At 44.7% G+C, this 25,814-nt stretch overlaps 6 protein-coding genes across 11 annotated transcripts; 3 read left to right on the plus strand and 3 right to left on the minus strand.

Moving 5' to 3' along the window:
- Positions 1–1,867: 1,867 nt before the first annotated feature.
- On the minus strand, positions 1,868–4,032 carry LOC108078454 (zinc finger MYND domain-containing protein 11). The gene is made up of 3 exons (XM_017172342.3): positions 3,853–4,032; positions 2,725–3,785; positions 1,868–2,585 (listed from the first exon to the last, which is right to left on the minus strand). The coding sequence occupies exons 1-3, from the start codon at positions 3,965–3,967 to the stop codon at positions 1,896–1,898; spliced, it is 1,866 nt and encodes a 621-aa protein (XP_017027831.1). The 5' UTR covers positions 3,968–4,032; the 3' UTR covers positions 1,868–1,895.
- A 410-nt stretch (positions 4,033–4,442) lies between these two features.
- On the plus strand, positions 4,443–5,113 carry ND-B14 (NADH dehydrogenase (ubiquinone) B14 subunit). The gene is made up of 3 exons (XM_017171970.3): positions 4,443–4,649; positions 4,720–4,835; positions 4,898–5,113. Exons 1-3 carry the CDS (start codon positions 4,520–4,522, stop codon positions 5,024–5,026), a joined length of 375 nt encoding a protein of 124 aa, XP_017027459.1. The 5' UTR covers positions 4,443–4,519; the 3' UTR covers positions 5,027–5,113.
- Positions 5,114–5,239: 126 nt separating this feature from the next.
- On the minus strand, positions 5,240–7,834 carry LOC108078244 (zinc finger and BTB domain-containing protein 41). Its single transcript, XM_017171967.3, has 6 exons — positions 7,144–7,834; positions 6,782–7,087; positions 6,525–6,725; positions 6,359–6,460; positions 5,624–6,302; positions 5,240–5,569 (listed from the first exon to the last, which is right to left on the minus strand). The coding sequence occupies exons 1-6, from the start codon at positions 7,679–7,681 to the stop codon at positions 5,314–5,316; spliced, it is 2,082 nt and encodes a 693-aa protein (XP_017027456.1). The 5' UTR covers positions 7,682–7,834; the 3' UTR covers positions 5,240–5,313.
- A 115-nt stretch (positions 7,835–7,949) lies between these two features.
- Positions 7,950–9,096, plus strand: cag. 2 transcript variants are annotated; one of them, XM_017171969.3, is made up of 2 exons: positions 7,950–8,342; positions 8,417–9,096. In XM_017171969.3, exon 2 carries the CDS (start codon positions 8,480–8,482, stop codon positions 8,954–8,956), a length of 477 nt encoding a protein of 158 aa, XP_017027458.1. In that variant the 5' UTR covers positions 7,950–8,342; positions 8,417–8,479; the 3' UTR covers positions 8,957–9,096. The 2 variants fall into 2 exon arrangements, with proteins under 2 accessions (XP_017027458.1, XP_017027457.1); XM_017171968.3 differs by having other exon boundaries at positions 7,958–8,342; positions 8,395–9,096.
- Positions 9,097–9,334: 238 nt separating this feature from the next.
- LOC108078243 (gastrula zinc finger protein xFG20-1) lies at positions 9,335–15,320 on the minus strand. Of its 3 annotated transcripts, none has more exons than XM_017171966.3 (12): positions 14,767–15,320; positions 14,578–14,695; positions 14,070–14,486; positions 13,690–14,007; positions 13,281–13,622; positions 11,791–12,741; positions 11,549–11,728; positions 11,385–11,480; positions 11,174–11,209; positions 10,848–11,087; positions 9,819–10,719; positions 9,335–9,750 (listed from the first exon to the last, which is right to left on the minus strand). In XM_017171966.3, exons 1-12 carry the CDS (start codon positions 15,181–15,183, stop codon positions 9,534–9,536), a joined length of 4,233 nt encoding a protein of 1,410 aa, XP_017027455.1. In that variant the 5' UTR covers positions 15,184–15,320; the 3' UTR covers positions 9,335–9,533. The 3 variants fall into 3 exon arrangements, with proteins under 3 accessions (XP_017027455.1, XP_017027453.1, XP_070140878.1); XM_017171964.3 differs by having other exon boundaries at positions 9,819–10,722; XM_070284777.1 differs by lacking the exons at positions 13,281–13,622; positions 13,690–14,007; positions 14,070–14,486; positions 14,578–14,695; positions 14,767–15,320 and adding an exon at positions 12,861–13,000 and having other exon boundaries at positions 9,819–10,722.
- Positions 15,321–15,911: 591 nt separating this feature from the next.
- hebe lies at positions 15,912–25,813 on the plus strand. Of its 3 annotated transcripts, none has more exons than XM_017172345.2 (2): positions 15,912–15,929; positions 24,037–25,813. In XM_017172345.2, exon 2 carries the CDS (start codon positions 24,113–24,115, stop codon positions 25,514–25,516), a length of 1,404 nt encoding a protein of 467 aa, XP_017027834.1. In that variant the 5' UTR covers positions 15,912–15,929; positions 24,037–24,112; the 3' UTR covers positions 25,517–25,813. The 3 variants fall into 3 exon arrangements, with proteins under 3 accessions (XP_017027834.1, XP_017027833.1, XP_070140242.1); XM_017172344.2 differs by lacking the exon at positions 15,912–15,929 and adding an exon at positions 19,018–19,171; XM_070284141.1 differs by lacking the exon at positions 15,912–15,929 and adding an exon at positions 19,205–19,223.
- The last annotated feature ends 1 nt before the right edge of the window (position 25,814 follows it).

The raw sequence follows: 25,814 nt of genomic DNA on the forward strand, positions 1-25,814 counted from the left end.
CAGACAAATTAGTGCAGTTTAAATTAGCAGGCGACTAATTTGATTACGAGCTGATGAAAAATAAGCTGCCATGTTTCGGAAGATTTTAATAGACAGCAGCAGACACTTTACCTGCCAGGGACTCCCTTAAAGTTGGCACACAATTAAAACCCAATTCAAAATGTAAGCAAAAGGACACAGCTACAGAAAGCACCTTGTTTATTTTTCCCAAATAAAGAGAGAATATTCTTAATTGCCACTGGAATTTGTCAGCTTTTCTTTGTCAAAAAATGTTTGCACTCAAATATAGACTGTGGAGCGACAGGGATTGTGATTGCAAAATGCAAAAGTCTCACATCGCAGCCACAGGCCGTAAATGTTGAATAAATATTTTGTAAACAAACAGTAATGACTTGCTTGAAAATGGGAAACAAAGTACAGTAGAGCTTCTATAACTTTTGACTTCAGAGGTTGAATTATTCTTCACTTATTTAGAATCTAAATTTTAGATAATAGGGTTTAACGACTAGATTCTATACAGTTTAGGTAAAGAGGTGCAGGGAAAGTTTATTAGCTGAATGAATGAGTTTTTCGCCTTTAATAAAAAGTTCCTATGTTCTATTTTGGGTACTCTATCTTCAACTTACACAGCTTACAAAAATGTATTCCAACTCAAAGTTATCATATCTCACAGTTCAATTTAAAGAATTCCCACTGTATAAACCTGAGAGAAAGATATTGATTCAGTCCGATTCCCTCCCTCTTGGCCTAATTAAGTGGCAGGCAAAGATATCCCAAAAATGATTTACTATTTCGAGTACGAAAGTGCATAAAAGCTGGCCGGAGACACGAGTAAACACACACCGAGAGAGAAGCCCTAATGACCATTTTACTTACAAACATAACATATATTCCCAATGAACACACAAGATACAGCGATACACGTGCGACTTTTGGACTGTGGAAGGAGCTCATCAATCATTCGCCGCTGTGTGAAACTTTTAGCGAAAACGTTTAAACGTGACTTCCGACTTTGGGGAGACCGCTCTGAGACCCAAGACTGAGTGGCGGCTGCCCCTAAGTGAAATATTTATTACAGCCATGTATTTCTATCTATGCCCAGCGCAAGGTGCCAACTCTTTTGGGCCATTTCCATTCCGGGAACGATGGCTTGCTGCTGCTGAACCCGGCATAAATCAATTATTTTTTGGGATTCCGTTTAACGGTCATTCCCTCCGGCCTCTGCATTCATAAAATGCGATTACCCCATGAAATCTGTTGCATTCACATGGCCTGCACTCGTAAATTGCACGAGGAACCCTTTTCAGCGTTTCGCCAATTCGAATTTGACCTTTTTGGCTGAACTTTATGCCTGCTTATGGCTTCAGTCTGCGGGGAAACACGTTCGCCGAAGAGCGTTTAAAGTTGGCGTAATTGTACGTAATGGGAGCATGTGGTGGAATCGATTTTAAAGATCAAATTAATTTTGTAAAATAATTGTTGGGGTCTTAAAATGCATAAAATCGTATTCAAACCATAAAATGTAAAAGTAAAATATTAAGAAATTTATAATTTATTTGAGTTATTATATTTTTGTAATATTTAGCTTTAAACATACGATTTAAGAGTTAATAGGTTTCTTATTTCAAAATAATTTAATTTTCGAACTTTATCATTTAAGACAAATGCGCCATCTATGGGCAGCAGTGCTGCCCAATCATAGAACTACAATGATGCCCATCAAAAGTAATTTGAAAACTCAAAAGTTCTTTTCTACGCTTTTGTTTTATAAAATCAACAAATTTAAAAAATATAATATTTAAGAATTTATAAATTTCGTAAAAAATTTCTCCCTTTTATAAGAAAAATAAGGTTTCCCAAGCAGAACTAATATTCTTATCACCAGGCATCTTATTTTATTGATTGACTTTACAGGCTCCCTGGTGGCGTCTTTTATCGCGACGCTGACAGTCGGCGCTGCAGTAGGACGCCGCAAAGCAGCAGTCGAACGCAGCCTCCTGCAGGCAGTGGTGGCACCATCGCTTGAGCTTTGCTACATTCAGCTCCTGCTGCATGGCCGTCAACTCGCTTTGGTACCTCTGGAGGTCGTCGTGCGCCTTCAGGATTTGCTCGGTGAGATTCTGATAGATTCCATTCTCCGGTTGATTGACTGTGCCCCCACTTTCCCGCAGCAAAACACTGCGTCGCGGCATCACGCGAGTAGGCACCGGTGATGGGCAACTGGAGCTATTCAGCAGCTTGCGCTTCTTTGCAGCTGCCGGTGTCGCCGGTCTTCCTCGTTTGCCCGGTGTATGGGAGACGCCCGATTTGGTGCAACGTGATAGAGCCAGTTTTATAAGCTCCTCGGCTTCGGCGGGATCAGCATAGAAGCCAAAGAGTGTGGCGGAATAGCCGGACAGCATCATGTGACAGTGCAGTTCCAACAGGGCGTCGTTGAAGCCGTGCGTGTTTTTTGCTTTGAAATGTAAGTCAGTATCCATATCGATGGGAATTATATCCCGTTCGGCGAGTAGAGCACGCGAATGGTCACCACCAAAAAAGCGAACATCATACTTGTTTGGATTGCCGCTGTAGACGCTTATAACCTGCGAAAAAGTAATTATTTTTAGAGACTTTACAAAGTAACTTTCACTAGTAAGCCTTGAAATGATCACAAGCTTGACTTTTAGATTATTTCAAATGGAATTTTCTTTTTAATTAAAGTGGAGAAATATCTACACTTACCTTTGCTGGCCAGTGCGGGTAGCCTGCCGTCTTGGCCAGGACCAACTCATGCCGCTGTGTACAGGGCTTGGCAAACCACATCTTGGAGAGGTTTTCTTCGTTGGAATATCGAAAGCAGTCCACGCATTTACGGATTTCTTGGATGTAGTGAGACACATCCCGAATGAGCCTCTTGGTGGGTTCGTACTCCTCGGCCTGGTGGCCAAAGAACACGGCCATATTGTGCTGTAAGTCAAGCAGATCGGCGTGAAACTCCATTAAGTACGTGTACTTTTCAGCCTCAATGTTCCGCTTGATGTCCTCCAGTCCCAGGATATCACTTTTGAAGAGGATGCGCTTAACCAGCGCAATATCACGATTCTTCCAGTTATCGGCCATGTACGTGGCCACGTCTGTGCTCATCCAACTGTGGCTATCACCCCAGACTTTGCTCAAGAGGCAAGCCAACTCTTTTTTGTCAAGCTGCGGCGGATTTCGGATAGTGGCTAGCTTGAGTAGCCGACAGCGAGTGCAAAGCTCCAATTCGCTGCTCGCATCGGTGTCTGAACCCAGGGCCTCTTCGTTTTTTACGGTGGCTTGCGAACGCTGACGTACGCCCTTTTTTTCGCTCACATAGAACACATCGTCGTCCCACTCGTAGCTCTCGTGCTTGACGAAATGCGGCGTCTGTGGGGCCGGTGACTCTTGTTCTATATTGCTGTTGTGATCTAGAAGTGGCTGTGGAGTGGGTGACATGGCCACCACCTCCACGCTCTCATTTTGGTCCTGGTCGGGCACGCTTAGCGGGAACTGATATGGTTGATCCTTGTCCGAGGGAACCAGGTAGGTGGGCTTCTCGGGGTCCTTGCGCTGGCACTCTTCGTGGAAGCAGCGCTCACAAGACACGCATTTCCTAAGGTCTCCGGGCAAATGACACTCGTAGCAGTACGGATCGCTTGAGTATTTTGGCAGGGAGCTTAGCTTCTGGCAGAACTTCAGGGTGGGGCGCCGAACCTTGGCGTCTTTATTGGTCACCAAAATGCCACGTTCCGTAGCGATCTTCACTGACAGTCTAGCCGTCTCTGGAAAAAGGGAACATTATTTTTAATAAGAATCTGAGATTCAATTGGATTTCGTTTCTCCACTCACCCTTGCTCATGGACGGCAGCAGGCAGTTCTCAAGACGGCCCACCGCCTGGGCCGCGCCCTTCTGCAGCTTATGCATCCATAAACGAATGGCACACGGAGGGAAATCGTTCGCCATTGCATTTGCGTTTTTAAATGCGAATTAAAGCAAATTCTTGTCAAGAATGCAGTTTAGAGTGACCAAAGCTGGAAAATATACCGAAATGGCAAGTCGACATGCCTGCCTACATACCAAAACATTTTATAACGGGACTTTAGTCCTAAAATATTTAGTATATCAAATATTTATTAAGATAAACAGCAGTGTATAAAAGTACACCGAAAAATAAAACAATTGCTGGAAACACCGGTTTTTGGTAGTTTCCATATTGACCTGTTGAACTATGAACAGCTGCTAGTCAGCTGTTTTAAGCAAGCTTTACGTTTTGAAAATTCTGCCAGCCACGTTTTCCATGGCTTCCCTTTAGTCTTAATTTTCTAAATTATAGCGATTTATATGGGAAAAATTATTATACAAAGAAATCTATTTAATTTTAAAAATATTGGTATTTTAACAACGAATGTTCAATTTTTCAGGCCAAGCTGCGTTTTTAACGTATTGAACGACGGTCACACTCTTCAGCTGGGAGCCATTCGTTTTGTAAAAAAACAGAATAACTAAACAAATCCAATGGCCGGACGCGAAGCCGTGAAGCGAGCCGTGCAGCAGGTGCGACCCATCCTGTCCGTGGACCGGGAGGAGGCACGCAAGCGCGCCCTGAACCTGTACAAGGCCTGGTACCGCCAGATCCCCTACATTGGTAAGTGCTCCCGGTTATGTCATCGAACTGCGCATCCCGACGGCCAATAAACAATTCCTGGATCTTGCAGTCATGGACTACGACATTCCCATGACCGTGGAGCAGTGCCGGGACAAGTTGCGCGAGGAGTTCGTGAAGCATCGCAATGTGACTGACATCCGGGTGATCGACATGTTGGTCATCAAGGTGAGTGGCGAACCGGAGCTTGCGGGGGGATGCCACTAACGCACCTCTCTCTTTATATTCAGGGCCAGATGGAGCTGAAGGAATCCGTGGAGATCTGGAAGCAAAAGGGTCACATCATGCGCTACTGGAAGGAATCACAGGAACCCAAGCCCACAGACTTCCTCTCAAAATTCATCCAGGGCGTTAACTAGTTATTGCAATTCAAATAGTTTAAAATACAAAATCCTCCTTCAGAGTATAAATGAAACTGTGAGCATTGGGCGCGCTTCAGAAACGCATGTTTGTTTCTTGTTTATTGAGATTGTGACTTCAAAAATATCAGGAATTCACTGTGATCTGATCGAACTGAAAGTGTGTGGTGTATAATGATGTCGGTTATGTGGTGTTGTTAAAGTGCTTGTAAGACAGTCTTCTAGCTCTCGTCAGCTATTCTTTGTGTTTGTAAATTCTATGCAGGTAAAATGGATCGGTCCTCAGTTCAGGGTATCAAGTCTAGCAAGTGGTCCAGGGTGCTGGAGTTGGCGAAGAGATCTGTGGTTATGTCGTCGTAGTCCACGCCCAGGCTCTTCAGTTCCGTAAAGCAGTCCTCCGTGAAGCCGGGTATCTCCAGGGAGTTGTTCGACTTGTTGAAGGCATCGTGCCGATTGGTGTAGCCCTTCTTCTCGCGGAACATCTCCGCCAGCTGTTCGTCACTCAGCTCGATGCCATGCAGCTTCTTGGAATGTTGACGGAATCTGTAATTCTAAGAGTGATGAGCCTCTGCCCCCTACATAGATGAACATACGTACTTGCTGCGATCGGCAAACTCTCCAGTGCAATGCTGACACTTGTAGGGATACTCCATGTGCTCGTACTGATGCTGACGCCATCGCGACCTCGTCGACGCCTCAAAGTTGCACACCTCGCAGCGCCAGACCTTCTGCTTCTGGTGACTCCTCTGCTCGTGCTCGCGCATCAGGGCAAAGTTTTGAAACTGGCTGCCACAGGTGAGGCAGCTTACCTGCTCCTCATTCACGTGGGCCCGCTCGTAATGCACCCTCAGCTCCGCCGAGTTGACGTAATTCAGGGTGCACTTGTCACACTGAAAGTGCCGCTCCGAGTGTCGCTTGCGGTGCACGGCCAGGGTGTCGGCGCTCTTGAAGCTCCTGTGACAGATCTCACATTCGTGGAGCGTCTCAACGGCATGCAGCTGCTGTAGATGCAGCTCGTACTTGCGCATGCTGCTGAACTCCTGGTCGCAGAAGGTGCAGTGGACGGGATCCTTGACCTGGCAGAACCGCTGGTGACTGTGTAGTCCGGCCTTCTGATTGAAGACCTTGTCGCAGACCTTGCAGACGTACGATTCCGGTGGTGATGTCGGAACTGGGGCCGGTGTATGCACCCGAGTATAATGCTTTCGGGCAGAGCCCTGATCCTTGAATATCCGGGCACAAGCCGGGCAGTTGGCCTGCACGTAGCAGTACATTTCTGTGGGCAGAAAACAGCTTAGTATGGGACTTTCTAGGACTCAGACTCGTGGCTACCGAAATCTCCATCTATTTTATGGTGATCGATGAGATGCTTCTGCATTTCACCTCTGTCTTTCGTCTCATAACTATTGCAGGGTCGGCACTTGAAGCTTTGATCTGCAGTGATACGTAAAAAATTGGTAATATTTTGCATAATCTGTGAAATGACAGTTGATCTCACTTTTGTTTAAGCCAATTATGTCGTCCTCGGCCATGTATATCTTGTGAATACTCTTGTAATGACCTCTCAGCTGCTTGGCATCTGTGTTCGTAAATTGGCAAATGTTGCACTTGAGGTTGGGTATAGTGGCTATGGTGCCGTTGGGCAAGATTCTAGTGGTAGTCTCTTGGAGAGCTGGTGCTGAATCCTCACTCTCCCGGGCTAAAAACAACACGGATTGGTTAATAATAAATCTGCAAAATTAATGCTTACTTTACATTTAAGCGGCTGCTCTTTGATGGACTCCTTGGCTGGCTTGGGGCTCTCATCGTTTAAGGTCATGTAAAGGGCGCGTTGTATAAGATCGCATTCCTCATCCGGAAGAGAGTCGCCGTTTTTGTTATTAAATTTGTAATTATTGTTGTTCTCGCCGCTCTTGCTGCTCGCTGTTTTGTTGGTAACAGCAGCTACTCCTGGCGTAATACTGCTCTCGAAGAAGGTCTCGCTGTTCTTGGCATCCGACCCGTCGTTCTCGTCCTCCTCCTCCAGATCGTTGGTGTCGTACTTGACGTCGAACAAGATGACTGTGAAAGGGAATCCAAATAATTTAAGGTACCCCTGGAAAAGACACCATCCTTACCCTCATCCTCTTTGGGTGCCTTTTTGCTGGCCGCCGCATCTGCATCGAGGCGTGGTATCTTGGCGCCGCGCATGTACAGGACATTCTCCTCGATGGGTCCCGTCATACCCTCGTAGCTCTCGACAAACTGCTCGAATTCCTGGCTAAATTGGTTCCAGTGAAGCGTCTCGCTGCTGGCCTTCCGCTTCAGCTCCCCCGTGGGACTCGGCAGCTTCACACTTTTGGACTCTGCGTACAGCTTGAGATTCGATTCCAGGGCCAACTCCACGAAGTGCATGGCCACCTCCAAGGCGCGACAGCAGCGCACGCAGATTTGCATGGGCCACAGGTAGCCGCCGGGACTGTTTACCCGCAAATCCAGGTTGGTGCATTGCTTCAGGCTCTGGGCGTAGGTGCGAGACTTTTGCAGGTTCGGCATGGGGGCGTCCAGCTGGACGGTTTTTCGGTCCACCGACAGGCAGGCTCGGCACTTGGCCGCATTTAATTTGTTCATGGCCACCAGCGCGGAGTCCGCAACAGCAGCTGTTGCGGCGTCCATGAGCGCTAGTGTGGATTGCTGTTCTTGGCCGGACGCTCTTCTTCCTGGGTTGTGGGTACTGCGTTTCGAAAATGTATATATTCCTCAAACAATGTGTGTATTTTATACCGCTCTTTTCTTCTGTGGCTGAAATTGTAAGACCTTGCGCGTAGTTGCAAAAAGTTCTCAGGGCCGGCTGACTAGCGGTACTCCTTGCCACGGTCACACTGTACATTAGGGTGAGCTGTGTTCGAACATTTAAATAAAATTAAAGCCTTTTGAAATGGTTGAAATTATAAAAATATTAAATTGTTATTTGCTTCTAATGTTGTTTATAAATGAAGGAAATAATGTTAATGTATATAGATTTATATATATAAATAGGTGTATTGATAAGGTCCACCCTTCTGAGTATCTATCGAATTCTTAAATATATCGAACTCACACGGACGGACGCTCCCTTGAGCGGACAAGGGTTTTCCCAATTCTACAACGTTTCTAACGCCCTTGGACAAATGAAAGAATTGCTGCTGACCTGAAACCATTACTTGCCAGTTGTAATGCCACCCGAAACACCCGACAAACGCAAGTGCCCCAGGAAATTACTTACTCTAGAGGAGAAGCTGGCCGTGATCCGGACGCAGGAGGATGAAAAGCTAACAGTACGGGAACTGGCCAATAGGTAACGTTGTCATTAGTGTTTGAATATATGCGTGAATTTTGAATTCCTTCAGATTTAACATTGGTAAAACGCAGGCACACGAGATCTTGAGAAACAAAGATGCCATTAACAACGGCCTGTTATCCGGACACCTAAATATGAGCCAAGTGAGGAGAAATCCCCTGAGCCAGCATGGCGCCCACATCGACGAGCTGGTCTTCGACTGGTTTTCTTTAACCAGAAAAGATAATGTCCCCATTTCCGGCCAGTTTGTTCGCGAAAAGGCGCGGGAGATAGCGGTGCAGATGGGCTACGATGGATTTTCCGCATCCCCTGGCTGGCTGCAAAAGTGGCGAAAGAGGCACAATATAAACTATAATGAAACTGGTGATAGCCTGGATGTGCAGGAGTTCGAGACCATCCTGGTGAAGAGCGAGCCACTCTCGAACAGGGAGGACGACGACCTCTCGTCCGTGGATCTGGTTAAACCCATTTATAGCATCGAGGAGGCAATGATGCAGCTGGCTCGGTTGAAGGAATTCGTCAAGGACGACTTTATATCCTACCAGCAGCTGGTCAGCTTGGAAAATCAGTGGAGCTGGAAGTGGAATAACTTCAAGAAGGGAGTTCCCTAACATCAGTAGCTTGGTTTGTGTTTTCGATTATTTATTTCTGTATTCTGTCCAAAAAAATAGTTCAATCTATAGTTAAAAAAAAAAAAACCTAAGGGAATAAGTGCTTCGATAACATAGCATATAAGTATATATATATCTGTGTATTTAAATATTAATAACGAATCAATAGAAAATCATTTAAAACAAGTCTTCTTAACTATTCTATTAAGGGTTTTTATTACAAAATACGTGATCGGCCAGCCAAAACCGAAGTTACTTTGAATTTTACAGTTCTTGTGGCGCATTGGAGGCGGATGATACCACTAAAGTTTATCCTACTTTTGGGCTGAGCAACAAAAGCCTGTTCAGATCAACTTAAAATCAATAACTGCCTTACAGTAGAGTGATATATAGTTTGTCTGTATTTTGGGCTAACATAATGTGCGATTTTACGGTTAAATTCTTTGCTTAATTTACAACCTAAGGGGTAAACTGCAATACATTAGATGCACTAAAACAAGGGATGAAGTACAGTACTTAGAGTATATCATACTTTGTACAGTGTGCGATAGATAACTTAGCGAGGAAGAATTCTGGACTATTTGGAAAGTTCTGCTGCCGGTTGCGTCTCCTCCTTGACCAACGATTCGGCCGCCTCCAAGATCTTGCGGCTGGGACGCCCCCTCCTCCTCATCACCTTCAGATCGTTCGGGCTTTGCGGCGGGCTTGGTTCTTCTTTGATTTCGCCGAAGAGGATGGCCTTCTCATCTTCGGTAAGGCGTTTCTTGTGAATATTCATTAGATGACTTAAAAGTCTAGAAAATGAGAGGGAACATTTCATAAATTAGTCATAAAATTCATTGCGAAAAGACTGAAAACTCACCTTCCGCGCCGCAAATATAGGCGGTCGCATTCGGGGCACTTGTAGGACACCGTGCCCTTGTGCAGTAACATGTGGGATCTTAGGTGCGCCATGGTCAGCATCTCCTTGTTGCAAACTTCACAGATATGCGTGGATTTCAGATGAGAGGCGTTCTGATGCCGCACCATGTGATGCTTGAAGGCGAACATCTTTTTGCAGCCATTCAGCGCACAAGGACCGATTAACTTTTCGCGGCAATGTTTCACCTTCATGTGCCTCTCCAGCTCCGCGTTGGTGGCGAAGGTCTTGGGGCAGAGCTTGCACTGCGATATCCGGTTGACGTGCCGCTTCATGTGGAACTTTAGCAGCGTTAGCGTGCGGTAGCTGGTGCTGCAGATGGAACACTTGTGCTGGTAGCCCCATCGCGAGGGTTCCGTATTCGAGTGGAACTCCATCTCGTGCTTGACCAGCTTGCCCAGCTCGTCGAAGGACTTGTTGCACAGCTTGCACATATAGATCGAACTGTGCGCCTGCCGCCTGGTGGAACGCAGACCCTTCGTCGGGTATGGCCCCATGGCGGCTGTGGTCAGTAGCTTGTCGCTGCCATTGAGCAGACCGCTGCCGGGCGATCCGAGCTGGGGATGGGAGGTGGGAGTCGAGACCTGGGATCGCTGCGCATCGTTGGCCATTAGGTCATAGTCGAAATCAAAGGGCGTGGGAGTGGGATACAGATTGGATGCGGATGGTGCCAAGGCTGTTGTGACGCTGGGCGATACGGAGGCAGAGGATATGGCAGCAGCTATGGCAGCTGTCGTCGCCGCAGTGGCCGCGTCCAATGTCACCGGATCCACATCCTCCTCTGGCACGGCACGCTCCCTTTTTGGTGGCGCTGCAGTTCCATCATCCTGGTTTCCTCCCAGCTCTGCTAAGATCATTGTTGGTCATCAAATATAGGTTAATCAATTAAAGTGGGATGCGTATGCAGTTCGTGTCGGGCAGAGTTGAAATGGGAATTTGAGTTCATTCTTGCAAGGCTATTGAGGCTCTTACCATTGCCTGCAGCAGCCGCCGTTGTCGTCATCATCATCGTCTCGTCCTTAAAAGATTCTTTATTCCCCACTGGCCCGGCTATAGTGGCCGTCGTTGTTGTAATGGTGGTGGTGGCCGCCGACGAATGCGTCGTTTGCATCTCTATAATAGTGTCCACCAAATGGCTGCGCTGCAGGTGGCGGGTGAGCGTGGCCTTGGCAGCAAACGATCGAATACAGCGCGGGCACTCGAAAGGCAATTCTGTGATTAGAGATCATGAGAGAGGAAAAGAGTTAGTGGGTTTTTATATTTGAAAGGAGGTTTCTATAATGACTTGCGATACTTACTGCGTATAATGAAGACCTCGTTGGCATGTATGGACACTGTAATTAAGAGCAAAACAACAAGTGAATAGATTATTAATGATAAAAGTTTCAAAATTGCCAACTTGTCTTATTCTTTTCTATTTAAATATAAAGTCAAACCCTTAATGAGAGTTAATATAAAGTCAAACCCTTAATCAAAAGCTTTTGTTTAACTATGGTTTTCCTGACTTACGTCCATCGTTAATGCCGTGATGGGCATTCAGATGCTTTCGCATTTCTCCATCCGCCTCGCACTCAAAGGGGCATTTGGCGCACATAACCATGGGACCTTATTAAAAAGAAAATTGTATGAATTAGTGATTCTATTTGTATATCAGCTATCTAGCTTAAGCTTACTTTTGACTCCATCCATGTAGAGCTTTTCTATGTTGGTACGGGTCTCCAGTACCTTATCGCCCTTGGCCTGGACCATGTCCCTGGTGGGCATTCGCTTGTGCACGGTCTTGTAGTGCCTGATCAGCAGGCGCTTCATGTTGTAGAGGTTAGTGCACAGCTCACAGCGATAGGGAGCCAGGCCTAAAGAAAAATATTTCTTTATAAAACTGTATTTACGCTGGTATCATGTGGCTTTAACTCACCGCGATGGACAAACATGTGGTTCTCGAACTTGTATTGACTGGTGAACTTCTTGTTGCAGTAAATGCAGTAGGGCTTCTGCAGATGCTTCGATTGCTCATCGTCAAAGTCGTCCACGTCGTCATCGTCGCTGGTAAGCAGTAGATTTTGATCTGTGGCAGCATCGTTGTTGTCATTCTCATCGTCATTATCCGCCTCGTCCTCTTCCTCCTCCTCCCCCTCGTCGTCGCCCACCGTATCGTCCTCCTCCTCGAATTCCTCAAATAGATTCTCGGCATCAAAGTCTAGGCTGATATTGTTATTATCAATCACAATATCGTCGCCATCCACAACGGGCATATCGTCCGCTGGTATCGTGCATATGGCAGCCACATCGGTGTTATCAATGAAATCCTGCATATCGCCAAACATCGAGATATTGGAAGTATTGGCAGACGGTATGGGGTCAACGGGAACGGGTTCCTTCGGCTGCTCATTGGTTGGTTGGATTTTTGGAAAGACTTCGAATGCATGGCTGTTATTTTCGTTGGTGGACTCCACCACAGTTGCCACCGGTGGAAGCATTGGCATGATTTGCACAGGGACTGACATGGTCTGCTCTGGAACTGCCATGGTCTGCACTGGCACTGGCACTGTCACTGCCTGCTGCACCGCACTGGAAACGGTGGACGCATAGAAGAGCGGCGTGGTATCCACCACCACGTTTATGTTGCTGTTCGTATGTGTGATGAGCGTTGTTGGTGTGGTGACCACCACTGGTTGCTGCTGCTGCTGCACTTGAATTTGCTGCTGAACTTGAATTTGCTGCTGAACTTGCATTTGCTGCTGCATTTGCATTTGCTGCTGCGCTTGTATTAGCTGCTGCGCTTGCATTTGCTGCTGCATTTGCACTTGCTGCTGCACTGGAACTTGCTGCTGCACTGGAACTTGCTGCTCCGCAACTATCGACGGATCTGTAAATATTAAAAATTATAAAAAATGTCAGAGAATATAATAAATAAAAGAAAATCAGGGAATTTAAATTAATAAACTATTTAACTAGGATGCGTTTTGTCTATTCCAATGTGCTTACCAAGAGTCTAGATCAGCGGGACATCCCCTTAATCCTACCCTTTCATAAACCCCAAAAAGATTAAAGCTCAACTTTACAATATGTATTGCTTTGTTTTGTCTCCTATTTTGAAATATTTACATTCATTTTCTTTACTTTAGATGCTTGAAATTTAACGCCAAATTAATAAAAAAAAAAGAAAGCAAAACAATATAAAAAATGCATTGAATTAGTTAAAAAATAAAGAAAATCAAAACAATCAATCAAAATTAATAAAATACATTCAAAAACCCAAAGATTTTGAGACTCAAATTTAAAAAATCAATCAGCAAATCCAAAGTATTAGTACATCATTCAATTTGCAACTAATTTCACAATAGCCCGAAATACCGGCAATATGCAGTTTGAATCCCCATTTCGTTTTCCATTCTCATAACTCACATTTAATGGCCACCGGCAGGTCGGCGGGCTCTGGCTGCCTGCCCGACAATTGCTGCTCCATTTTGGTTGTCTTATTGTTCGTCCAACTGGGACGCAGCTGCACTTCCGTCGGCTGGATCGCGTGTCCCTCTGTGTAGTGGACCCTCAACTGGCTGCAGGTGCGCGTCTCAAAGAGGCACATGTCGCACGAATAGACGCCCGTCTCCTCTGACCCCGGCGCTGGGTCCTGGCTGGTCGCACCGTTCTCATCCACCCGGTGGTGCGTAGTCTTGTAGTGCTCGATGAGATCAACGCTGCGCAGCGAGTAGAAGTTGCACTGGTCACAGAAGAACTTGGGCAAATCTGTTTGAAGCAAAGACAAGAGAATGTGGTTATTGGGTTCTCGCATTTGCTAGAAGCGTCAACTAACTGCTGTGGGTCAACTGGTGAGATTTCAGGCGTGCCACAGAGGAGAACATTCTGGGGCATATGCTGCACTTGTGCTTGTAATTTGGGGATACGCCAATGACTGGCTTTGGCTTGGGTGGATTGGGAACTGCAGTGGAAATAGTGGGTTTATGTATCATCATGTCCTCGACGATTAGCTCGTTGACATCGATGTCCATTCCCTCGTTTTCGTCGTGGTTGCCGAGGAGATTTTGCAAACTGATGTTGATGTGCGGAGGATTGGAAGGAGTTGGTGGCGGTGCCTGCGTCTTGCTGTCGTCAATGTACTCAATGACCACGCCTGCAAAGTAAAAAGAAGAAATTTAATATCTACACAGGCACTTTACATTCTCGGAAACCTACCGCCTCCGTTGACCTGCTGCAGGGATCCATCCGGCAGGACCAGATACTCTGTGCCAATGCTCACATTGTGCGCGTCCATGGGCGGCAATGTGGATGTGAGGGTGTCCACTCCGGTCACTGCGTCGCCCATACTGGCGGCCAGCTGTTGATCGAGGTCGCGCAGCTGTTCCGAGTCAATCGGGGGCTGAGCGTAGTCGTCCGGCGTGAGCACCGTGGGTATAAGCAGCTCCATGTCTTCCAGCGTGCACACTGCTTTGACCTCATCCTCCTTAATGGGAGATATCGGCAGTGGACTCGCCTTAACGTGCTCCTCCGCCTGACTGGGGGTCATGGCGTGATCGCAGCGATAGTGGTCCAGCAGCTGGCGCTGTTTGAGCGTGGTGAAATTGCACATCTTGCAGTGGTAGGTAATTCCGTCTTCAAAAATATAAGAAAAGAAAATATGGGAAAGTGGGTTTCCCTCAGCATTAAGACCAGTACATGGTATGGTGGCCGCCCAAGACTGTACCTGTGTGCTGGCGGAGGTGTAGCTTGAGTTCCATGCGACTGTGGAAGATACCGCCGCACACCTGGCACTCTTGCCGCATGCTCTTCAGGGGCCTCGTCCTGTCCCCCGAAGTCGCCGTCTGAAAGTAAACAAAGAGAAAGGCGCTGTAGACCCAATGCGTCATACCCCCGTCGCCTGCCCGACACCTACCTCCTTCGGAGACGGCGATGGCGATGGCTGCAAGCGCTGGCTCAAAGCCCCATTGAAGCGCCTGCCCTCCGCGTTCCATAACTTGCCGGGACACAGCTTGCGGCAAAGGATCTCGTGGGCACGCACTGCGTTCTGCAGGAAGTAGTACGCGACTTGCAGGCTCTTGCTGCACTCAACGCAAATGTACTGCGGCAGCTCCGCCGCGTTCTCGGCGCGCACGCAGAAGAGAAGGCATCGCAGGAGCGAAATTTTATCCTCTTCGCTTTCTGGGTCCAGGCTACGCGCCACCGACACCGATTCTAGCTTAATGAACTCTGCGTCCACTTTTAGGCAGCAGCGACACGCAAACTTGTAGTTTAGCTCTGCGACGCCCGCTAGGGCGTCCGGGTTCGGGTTAATCCGTTTATTCAAAGCCATCTTTCACATGCGTGCGCCACTCATCTGGTGGCGCCTTTTCCGGCGAAAGCGTTGCAAATGCCGTCAGACAATTTTACTCATAAAATTGCTAAAAAAATTCAATTGTTTTTCTCGTGAGTCGCGTCGCGTCGAACAGTGTCGCCAGATTAAAAGTTTGGCTCTCTTCCTAAAAAATCTCAAAAAGTTGAAATTTCCCCCTAAAAAATCCACAGCTGATGCTCGAACCACATCTGATACATCACCCAGGCATTGAAAATACTGGCAACACACCAGTGCTGCCAGACTTTTCGTTCATGCCTCTTCGATATCCAAGCCATCGATATCATTAACGCTATCGAATTCAAACAGGAATTTCGGTTTGCCCGATGCTATGTTTGTTTTGACTGATCTCTTGGCTTTTGTTTTGCTCGTCTTTTGTGTGCGAACTCAAAGGACGGGCATTGTGTGGCCGGCGTACAAAAACTGCACATTGTTGGCCCCAACAAAAGCGGCTGGAAAAATTACGCTTTCATTCATTAAAGCTGGCATTGTTGCTGCTGCTGCTGCTACTACTGTTGCTGCTGATCGGCAGCGCGTTGAGCCCGCGATCGCGTTCGCAAGCTGCTGGGCTCAGTTGAAAACACGTTACGCGCCTGTGCAGAGCGTTTTTGCGCCATCAAACACGATCCCGAACCGAGCAGATTCGAAAGTTTTAACACCGCGTGCACCAAAGGCAACAGCAACAACAACAGCAACAATAACAATTTGTATGTTTCGTTTTGTGTGTCCAAGTTGTAATTTTTTATGCAAAACAAGCAGCGACAGACGACCAAACTTTTTGGTTTTCGGCTGGTCAACAATTTCTAATTTAATTGGCAGCAGCGCCCAGCAATTTACCATAAACGAATGGAAAGCTGACAGAAGTGAACAAGTCATCGACTCTTGTATATATATTTATTGTGCATATAATCAAGCCAAAGCCAATCAATGTGTGTTTTTTCCAAACCAATTCCCCATAATGCCCCGATAAGACAACACCGATCACGCAGCCGCCAGCCGGCAGTCGCCAGAATTTGGGTTCTTTCTCCATCTTTTTGTATCTCCTCGGAGTGAACGACCCAATTAGTTAACTGCCGCTGCCATTATGTAGCATAATTGCTCTCGCCAAAACGAAAATAATTAATAATGAGCCTTAAAAGCGAGGAGCCGGAGTGTGCCACTTTTTGCGTGTCTCTTTTGCGCGCAGTGTACGCAAATTGGCAAGCGCCGTTAATTGGAAATTTTCTCTGTCAAGGTTACTATACCGATTCCGATTGCGATTCCCATTCCGAATCAAAATCGGAGGAGGAGGCTCAAGTGTGAGTGTCAATTAGCGTTGTGTTATTCAACCGCTCAACTCGCAAATAGATCATTAAAATAAAGCACTCGACGGCGGAATTGTAATGATGTGCAAACATCGCGCCAGCTCGCATGGAAGCGAAGTTTTTAGAATTCCAAAAAAATTCTGACATTCTCGCTGCTCTGGCATTTGTGGCACATTCTGGAGTCCCAGTAATTAGCACATCGATTGGTGGGCCACTGGCCGAAACTGGCTTCCTCCGCTCCGCTAGTCGAAAACAGGTCGCGACACAGAGAGAAATAATCAGCAATCAAGCTAATGAAATACGAAAATAAAGTTAGTTTCCTGTAATTTTGATAGAAGAACTAATATATATATATTTTTTATTGATATTCATAAAGTTACAAAGAAATAAATAATTTGATAATAAATTTACAAATAATATTGTATTTAAAGTAATCTCTTGTTAATACAGAAATACTTTATCAAAATTAAACAAATATTCCGAGTATTAATACAACAAATATAAGCTGGAATTTATTAACTTAGTAAATAGTAATATTAATCATAAGTTTAGCTGGAAATGTTCTTTTTTTTTTCTTTCTTATAAGCTTAATGTTGATTAAATAATTTATTTTGAGTCAGACTTTAAAAACTTTAAAATACATTTGCAAAGAAATTATAATTGTTTAGTTATTATTTTACTTTCAAAGAGTCAACTTCTTGACTTAAAAGTTTCAGTTTTGTATTCATTGTGAGTTTTTGGTGTTTATATTAATTTATCTTTTGGTATTTATAAAGACTTTAAAATAAAATGTCTTAATTTTGAGCCGTTAAAAACCTTCCAATAACGATTGACCCACTTGCCTTTGATTTTTTCTCAGTGCCGACTTACCAGTTTTTCCTGGCCTTATGACGGCTCGGAGCATGTATGTATATGGGGCATATTCATTCCGTTTTTGGGGCCAAAGCCACTCCCCGCAGGCGCAGCGCACAAGTCAAACGGCTTTGCCCACTCCAAGTCTCCTCTCCAGACCACTTTATGCTCTGCTCCAGCCAGCTCCATTCCGCTGCTGCCGTCACTCCCTCGCGATTTTCATGGCCGCCCTGCAGCACCCCACGGGGGAAAATCGGCTTGGAGTTGGAGAGCTTTGCGCGGAAGCCTCGCATTAGGGCGCCCACCACAGAATCGTGTAAATAGCAAATACACTTTGCTCTCGCTATCAGCGAAATAATCAAACGGCGACAGCAAAAAACACAACACATTCGAACACAAACTCGTAAAATTTCGATGTTGGCGAATGTTATCAAACCGATATGGCTTCGCGTGTGTAGTTTTTTTTTAGTTTGTTGTTTTCTTTTTGGTAACTCGAGTGTTTATGCCCCTAGTTCAGGAGGCACTGAAAAAGTGTGAAATATAGTTCAAGGAAATTGTTTAGAAGTCAAGGACTTGAGGTAGTTTTCATTTAAAGAATTTTGATAAGCTGAACTCTATCTTGTCATTGAAAGATTTCTTCAAGAAGATAGTTTGCTTAAAGGACAGAAATCTTAAAAAGTTTAAGGAAATTCCTAGACCTTATCAACTCTGATTTCAGAAAAATAGATAAAACAAACATATAGGCAAATATCCCCAAAATATGGCTTTATTTGTAGGACTTAGAAGCATTTATTAAGTCTAAATAAATATTGGCTTGTTACCTCTATTTCCAGTTATATATCCATAAAAATCAAAACAACTCTTGTTGACTTTAACTTATAAAAGAACTGCACGTTTTTTGGCCTTGTTGAAATAATGATAAAATATTTATTATGACATTTATGGTTTATATGAGATAAGACTAGACTCTCGGGGTCTTCTTCAATTACTACTTTAATTAAAAGACCCTCCAAAGTTAGTTGAGGAGCCCCACAAACGGGTTTGCTGGTTAATAACTGGTCTATAAATAAACGCCATAATTGCAGGGGCCATAAAGCCAAGCCATGGATAATCTCAGTCCGATTGAATAACCACTCCGCTGGAAGTAAATATACGTGTTCCCTTAGTAAAATACCTAGTACTACTCTCTATAATTCAAGTTGTACCCTTTTCTTGAGCATATTAAGAGATAATCCCAATGTATCAATTCATATTCATGATCTTTAGAAGCAACAGCAGCACGTGTAAACCCAAAATTGGTTAAATATTTACAGAAATAATCGTTTGTGAGCTTTTCTTTTCGCTTTTCGGCCATGTCGGAAGTGTCCACTTTGTCCACCGCTCGTCCAGATGATGCATAATTTGCCAGCAATTAAGTAATGTACACACAACTATTGGTCAGAGAGGGGACAGCGTTTTTCTCGAGGGGGCGAGCTCACCTTTCACGCGGACGGGGGGCGCCTCCAGGGCATTTCAGAGCGGCTATTAAGCGCCAACAGCGAACAGCTTTTCTCGTTCGCCGTTCAGGTATTTCTTTTTTTTTTCGCATTCGTATTTGTATTTATTTTGCCACAATATACGAGTCATATAGCCATATAGCTATATGCGCACGAGCAGAGCGATAACCGAGCCGACTCCAGGCGTCCGAACTCCGAAGTTGGTCAGGTTCGCTTCCAGCGTTCAGTTTTCAGTTACGTTTCGGCGTTTTACGGTAACGCAGCGGACGACAAAAAACAGTTAGCCTGTTATTATAGGTGCGTCTACATATAGCCAACTTTAGTGCCAAAAAGTATCATATCTGTGTGTGTGAGTGTTTAGGTATTTTTGAAAAACCTGCAAACGTGTAAATATTGCCTGAGCTCCTTACGATTGCTCATACGCCGCGTTGGCCACTGCGAAAAAGCCGCTTAACGTTCGTGACTTTGACATTTGTGGCCGTTAAAATAGCCCGACTATATCGAATTGACGCGTATCTTTAACACGTTCTATATAAACTCAATGATCCGGGGGTCGTGGCTAAATTCCTGAGTACAGAGCACACACAGAAAATAAATCATTTTCAATTTATAATGGAATTTAAATAAGGAAATATTTATGATTTCCCCATTGACTTTCCATACTATTTTTTTGGTTCTGTGTAGCTTTCACGAGCGAGCACATAACCATAAATCCCCATAAATTGCCCAGCGCCAACGTATGAAAAATATTTACAACTAATTATGCGGCCAGGCGGCAAAAGCACTCTCGCTGGATCCATCGTCGTACCTTGAACTCGGTCTCCGCTTGATGCCTTTCTTCATGCCAGCCACTGATTTCACTTTCTTTTGGCTTTAATCACATGATTGGGTAATAGGCACCCGGTGCATGCCTTATCGCCGCCTCGGATTATGCTGGCTGGCTGCTGCTGCTCGGCTCTTATCAGCCGTGAGCTCCGATTTTGGCAATGGCAATCTCATGTCTTCGATAAGATTACCCTTACCCATGGCACCCTTTTTTTCGACTGATATTTATGGCAGCCGCAATGGCAGTGGCAGCAACAGCTCTTGGCCAAGTTAGCCAAGTTCCCAGCCAGAGACTGACTGCAATTGTTGTACTCGCATTGCCGTTTCTCGGTTCCCACTGATCTGACCGAGTTTGCCAGCAACCACAACCTCCTCCAAACCGAAAAAGGTTCAGGAAAAGGCAGCCGAGAAACTAATTTGATCTTCGCTGTGATAGACGCACCGATCTCACGCAACTCAGCTGAAAGGGGACTCCTACCAAATCGAATTTCTATGGCAAAGCAAAGCTTTTTATGGCCCGAAGGTTTTATCTCGGCCCCTCAATTCACACCCTGAATTCGAAGATGCAAAGAATTTGGGTGAAATGTGTATTGTATTTGTATTTTGTTTATAAGAAAGTTGCCAATCCCCCATGGGTATTGTGGGGAATATTATGTGTGTCTAGATGCTTTCGTTTTCAGAGCAACAAAAGGTGGCAAAAACTTTCATGAAATAGAATTAAATTAAATTTAAAATAGGCATTACTTTGCTACAAAAATATTTCTAAACACATATCTCAAACTTAGTTGCAAAATAATAATACAAAAGTAATTTATAAAGTCTAATACACACTCGAAATTGATTTGTTATTCGCATAAGGTGGTTCCCAGCTTGAAGTGAGTGCCAAACCGAAGCTCATTCTCAATGGTGTTCCATTCTCGTTCACCTTATGCAAATTGTTTAACGAAAATAACCAGGCTGTGCACTTCACAGCAGCTATTTCAAGGCCAAATTGGTCGATGGCGCCGGGTAACCGAGTGGGAAAAATATATTGTACAAATAGTCATAACAGAGAGCGGCGAAAACAAAATATTGTTATTTGGAATTATGTATGTGCCGGCCAGAGATCTCATCCCCAGTTGCGCTCAATTAACACTCCCGCCCAGCTCATAAAAACAAACATTTGCGCGGTTTTAAGCCTTTCGGCACAGGCGGCAGAGTTGAAACATTCGGCAAATAACCAGTGTCTCGGGCTATAAATTCGTTTTCGTTTCGCCTTTATCAGCTTCAGACACTGTTTTTATTTTCTTTAATTGCCTGTCATGGGTTAAGGGAAAAAACGTTATAAACTCCATGCCGACTGACGCACGTTCACTCTCCGGATTGCTGGCCAGAACGATGAATAATTAAGTCAGTGTGTCAATTATAAAACTAGGCAGAGGCTATACTCTCCGTGACTGGGTAGAATTTTAAAGAGATTAACCGAAAGTTAGGAACTGGTGAGGTGACTAATTAATAAGCGGATTGGGCGAAGTATTAAACTTTGATAAATAATACGAATTAATATTAAGAATATGTCTCCACATTGATATTAGGGAATATACGAATAGTTATACTATAGATTAAAAGAAATAATTATTTAAAGACTTGTCGAGATTCTAGTTCTACCTATTATAATAGATAGAAATCTTTTCATTAAAAACCAGTTAATAAAAATATTAGGAACAAGTTATATCCCAAATTACATGCTCTAAGTATGGTCTAATAATGGTTTACCAAGTGTAAAAACTTAAATATAACATGGGAAAATGTACAAGAAAAAATGTTGCTATAAACGTGTTGCCAGAAACATGTTGAGCAACACAATAGAGCAACATGTTGATAATGTCTAACATCCTGTAAGGTTTATTGTTTAATAACTTCCATTTTAATTCTTTAAAAAAACTCATTTATTGAACTAAACAAAGCATTTTCATTTTGTAAATCTTTCCTTTTTCTCAGTGAAGCTATTAATATTCTACCCTTTAACGATTTTCTAGACAGTTTCATTACCCTAATCGCTTTGTTTGAACTTGACTTGGCTCTGAAATAATTCGTAGCACACATCGTAAAGCAATCGAGTAATCATCATCATCACAGGGCAGAAATCAAAAGCAAAACTCTGAGCCGAGAACTGACCTTTAGCGGGGCAATTGAACGCGTCTGGAATTTACGAGTGCACAAAGCTCTATAAATTGCAGCTCTTAATTAAATTGCCCCTCCTTCGAGGTCTGTGGGGAGGGGGAAATGCTAATGGAATTGGCTCGACAACGAAACCGTTTGCAACGCATATCGCATATCGTATCAGTATCAGTATCAGTATCGGTACCCCTGTATCGGTATCAGTTCCGATCGCCATACGTGCGTTGGTCAACTGATGGGCCTGGATCAGCTGTAGCCCCTGGTATCTGCGGTGTCACATGGGGCCTGATGATGGGAAAACGGATTGCCATCCGGCACTCAATTAGCTGTTTGTCCGGTGGCTTCGATTCGATTCTAGCGCCAGACGTTCCATTTCACTTGGACAAACCCTAGCCATCGATCTAATTGATATTTAAGCAAGTTTACCTCTATCAGCAATCAACGAATACGTATGTTTGTTTGTTTGTTTTGGGGTCTCACAATAGGCAACAGTGGGGACAGTAAGTAGCTGACCCTGGCACTGTCATTGCCTGTGGACGTACTGTGTTGCGTAATTACGCATACGCCGTGTGTGAAACGATTGCGAATGGATAATTTGCAAGTTTCTGATTGCAAAAGTCAGTCAGTGAGAAGAGAAATATCTATAGCAAATATTCAATGAATCATTTTTTAAAGTTGCCTAATCAATTAGAACGGAAATTGTTAAGAACTTAAAGCAAATGTATTCAGATTGATCTTGAAAAATCAGTTCTTTATTGAGTCCCAAGGAAGTAGCATGGCATTGATTTAACACAACTGAATTAAGGGTCCATTCTGGTTAGTTGAAAAAAAAAAATCGAATTTTTTTTTTTTGCATTTTTTGATAGCTTTAGGTGTCTAGAATATCATACTAAAAGGGCAAATCGAAATACGTAATAGTTTAAAAGTTATGAGCCTCCGAACCGGCCGACTCAAAGCAGTTACAGAGGAAACATAAAACTTTAAACGCGTTTTCTGGAAAACTACATTTTTCGAGCTGGCGACCATAATATCTCCGTCAATTTTTAATGAATCTTAATGAATTTTTTTTTAAAATACGCGTAATTAACGTGTCCATGGAATAGGCTACAATTATATTGATAGCTCAAACATTGGATTTTTAATCAACAAAAAAGTGAAGAAATTTTTCAAAAAAACGAAAAAAAATTTTTGAGGCGCCGCCATTTTCTTATTTTTTATTCAATTTTGAAAAAAGTAGCCTATTCCATAACCACCTTAATACTAAACAAGAACATATTTGAATTTTTTGTTTCAGTCGATTTTTACGTCCTGCAGGATGGTCGCCAGAGGGGTGCCTTTTTTGGGCATGGGCTTACGTCGCCCTGTGTCCTGCTTCAGGACATGCTCTACAAATTTTTGAAAATTTTGCTAAATAATCTTTAAACTATGATAAATATATATGACAAGTTTGAACTTTCTATGTCTTTTCGTTTGTCCACAAAAAATTTCTGAAAATGACCTATTTTTTGGCCCAACTAACCAGAATGGACCCTTAAGCTTAACCTAAGGTGTTTATCTCTGAAGAAATTGTATGTGTATTTTATTTTTAAATATTCTTGATTAAACCTAAAAAAACTCCCGAAATTAATCTGATAATTGAATATTCTTAAATATTCCTGATTGAATCTAAAGAAACCTCCCTTGCATTATCAATTGTTTAAATGACTCACCATTCATCAGTTGGCCAAAAGTATGCATAACCTTTTCGGAGAAATTCTTTGAACTATAAAATATGACTCACTTTTACCCTATCTGTAAAATCTAATCATAAAAATTCCTAAATCGCCTGAAGTAGTTACAAACTAAAAACTTGACTGGCTTTTAGCCCTAAGGGGAGCAGTTAATCGTCGCTAAGGGCTCTGAGATAAGATATTATTCCGCTACTAATCAACCATAGGTTTCACCTAATCAAACAAAATTGTTGCAATTAGCTGGTAATTTTCCCTCAGTATACAGTTTACATATTTATTTAAGCCAAGAGCCGCCAGCTGCCAGCTCTCTTTTCACCCCAAATTATTATGGCCAAAAATTAGCATGATTGAAAACGAGTGACTTAATTTATTTTGCTTTTTTTACCTTTTTTGCCATCTCTTAAATGTTTTATTAATTTGCTTTGTTTCTCCTCTATTCTCCGGCAGAGACCCGTTACGAGTGACGGAAACGGAAAGTAAAAGCTTCGCCAGCGACCAGATCAGATCCCCCAGCACTACAGACATGGCCGAGACCATCAACAACAAGCCCAGCATACAGATCCGCAGCGGTCTGCCCTCGCCGCTGCCGGACAAGAGCCCCTCGCCGGCCACCAAGCTGCTGATCAGCCATGGCAAGCCCAACTTTACCATTTCCAAGTCCGCCAAGGGCGAGGAGAACGGCAATGCGCTGTCGCCCCAGCCGAGTGCCACCAACAACTACAATGCCTACAAGAGTGCCAACAGCAATGTGGCCAATAATAACAACAACAAATTCATCGTCGGCACCAAGTTCAATGGCGTCTTCAAGCCCTCGAATGGCACCGCCACCTGGGCCACCAATGGCAATGGCAACGGCACCTCTGACGGCGAGAACGAAGCCTCTAAGGTCGTGCTGCGACGCCCCAAGCTGGCGGAGTCACCCACACCCGCCGATTCGGAGGACGCCGATGTGCCGGAGTTCATCAGACGCCAGCGACGCATCCAGGAGCGATTGGCCAAGGAGAATGTGTTGGACTTTGAGAACCGGCGCAGTGGCTATTTCACGCACGTCATGATCTCGCCAGACTCGCCCAACCGCACCTCCTTTGTGGAGACCATGGCCAGCCCAGCCATTGTTCCAGCCCTTGAGATCCCCGCCCCGGTGGCCGAGAAGGTAGAGGAGGAGAAGGAGCAGGAGCCACAGCCCGTGGTGGCTGCTGTTGTCACCTCTGCTCTGATCACCGAACCCGAACCCGAACCTGTAACCAATGGGCACAGCGAGGAAGTCGCCATCACCAATGGACATTCGAAGGAGGAAAGCTCTGATGTGGCTCCCGAGGAGGTGGCCAAGGCCATTGAGGAGGTCAACAAGGCTGTGGCTGGCGAGGAGGAAGCAGAGGTGGAAGCAGCTCCCGAACCAGCTCCAGTGGCTGTCCCAGAATCAGCTCCAGTGGCGGCTGAGAGGAAAGCAGAACCAGAGCTAGAGGCAGAGGCTGTAGAGGCAGCACCCGTAGCCGTGGCACCCACATCTGCCCCCGCTCCGGTGGAGGCCCAGGTGGAGGTGGTAGAGCCAGCTGCCCCGGCAACAAACGGCCAAAAGGAGGAGGAAACTCCAGCCACAAATGGACACAAGGAGGAGGAAGAGGCCATCACCATTTCCCACACCAATGGACAGACCAATGGTCACAGCAGCGATGGCCCCAGCATACCTTCCCCAGATCCCAGCGGCGCCCTAGGAGTAAACTACGAGCCCAAGACAGTGGTCAGCTTCTCCCAGGAGCTGGGTGGCGGCGAAAACAATTATCCCGACACCGTTAAGGTAGTGACCGAAGGCAGCCCTTCACAGGCCGATGGAGAGCTCAAGGAGCTGGCCAAGCTGAAGTTTGACATCAAGAGCGACGAGCAGAACGATGATGTCCAGGTGACGCCAGCCTTGCGCGCGGAGTAAGGATCAGATTGAATGGATCAGGAGTAGTGCAATTTGTTTGTTAAAACAAGAGAAAACCATCAACTATTGTATTGTATTTTGTGTTAGTTGCTAAGTTGATTACGAGAAATGTTGCCAAATTTAATTTTATGCTTTCGCGCATCAGTCAGTATCGAGTATGGAGAGAGTGGAGAGAGGTCGCCAGCTGTTGAGGCCGAGTCCCCAACATTTGTTGTTTGCCGGGACTTGCAAAACCAAACTACGTTTATTGCAATAGACACCATTTGCTTTATTTAAATAAATTATTATTATTGAAAAT

The sequence above is a fragment of the Drosophila kikkawai genome, chromosome 2R (assembly GCF_030179895.1).
Source record: "Drosophila kikkawai strain 14028-0561.14 chromosome 2R, DkikHiC1v2, whole genome shotgun sequence".
NCBI classification, from domain to species: domain Eukaryota; kingdom Metazoa; phylum Arthropoda; class Insecta; order Diptera; family Drosophilidae; genus Drosophila; species Drosophila kikkawai.

Coding starts and splice junctions, on each gene's coding strand:
- LOC108078454 (XM_017172342.3), bottom strand. CDS start 3,967: ATGGCGAACGATTTCCCTCCGTGTGCCATTCGTTTATGGATGCATAAG. Junction 3,786..3,852: donor GCTGCCGTCCATGAGCAAGG/GTGAGTGGAGAA, acceptor CCCTTTTTCCAG/AGACGGCTAGACTGTCAGTG. Junction 2,586..2,724: donor ACCCGCACTGGCCAGCAAAG/GTAAGTGTAGAT, acceptor ACTTTTTCGCAG/GTTATAAGCGTCTACAGCGG.
- ND-B14 (XM_017171970.3), top strand. CDS start 4,520: ATGGCCGGACGCGAAGCCGTGAAGCGAGCCGTGCAGCAGGTGCGACCC. Junction 4,650..4,719: donor CCGCCAGATCCCCTACATTG/GTAAGTGCTCCC, acceptor TGGATCTTGCAG/TCATGGACTACGACATTCCC. Junction 4,836..4,897: donor TCGACATGTTGGTCATCAAG/GTGAGTGGCGAA, acceptor CTTTATATTCAG/GGCCAGATGGAGCTGAAGGA.
- LOC108078244 (XM_017171967.3), bottom strand. CDS start 7,681: ATGGACGCCGCAACAGCTGCTGTTGCGGACTCCGCGCTGGTGGCCATG. Junction 6,726..6,781: donor CAAAGAGCAGCCGCTTAAAT/GTAAAGTAAGCA, acceptor TGTTGTTTTTAG/CCCGGGAGAGTGAGGATTCA. Junction 5,570..5,623: donor GAGTTTGCCGATCGCAGCAA/GTACGTATGTTC, acceptor TTAGAATTACAG/ATTCCGTCAACATTCCAAGA.
- cag (XM_017171968.3), top strand. CDS start 8,221: ATGCCACCCGAAACACCCGACAAACGCAAGTGCCCCAGGAAATTACTT. Junction 8,343..8,394: donor GTACGGGAACTGGCCAATAG/GTAACGTTGTCA, acceptor GAATTCCTTCAG/ATTTAACATTGGTAAAACGC.
- LOC108078243 (XM_017171964.3), bottom strand. CDS start 15,183: ATGGCTTTGAATAAACGGATTAACCCGAACCCGGACGCCCTAGCGGGC. Junction 14,696..14,766: donor CATCGCCGTCTCCGAAGGAG/GTAGGTGTCGGG, acceptor GTTTACTTTCAG/ACGGCGACTTCGGGGGACAG. Junction 11,088..11,173: donor CGAGGTCTTCATTATACGCA/GTAAGTATCGCA, acceptor CTCTAATCACAG/AATTGCCTTTCGAGTGCCCG.
- hebe (XM_017172345.2), top strand. CDS start 24,113: ATGGCCGAGACCATCAACAACAAGCCCAGCATACAGATCCGCAGCGGT.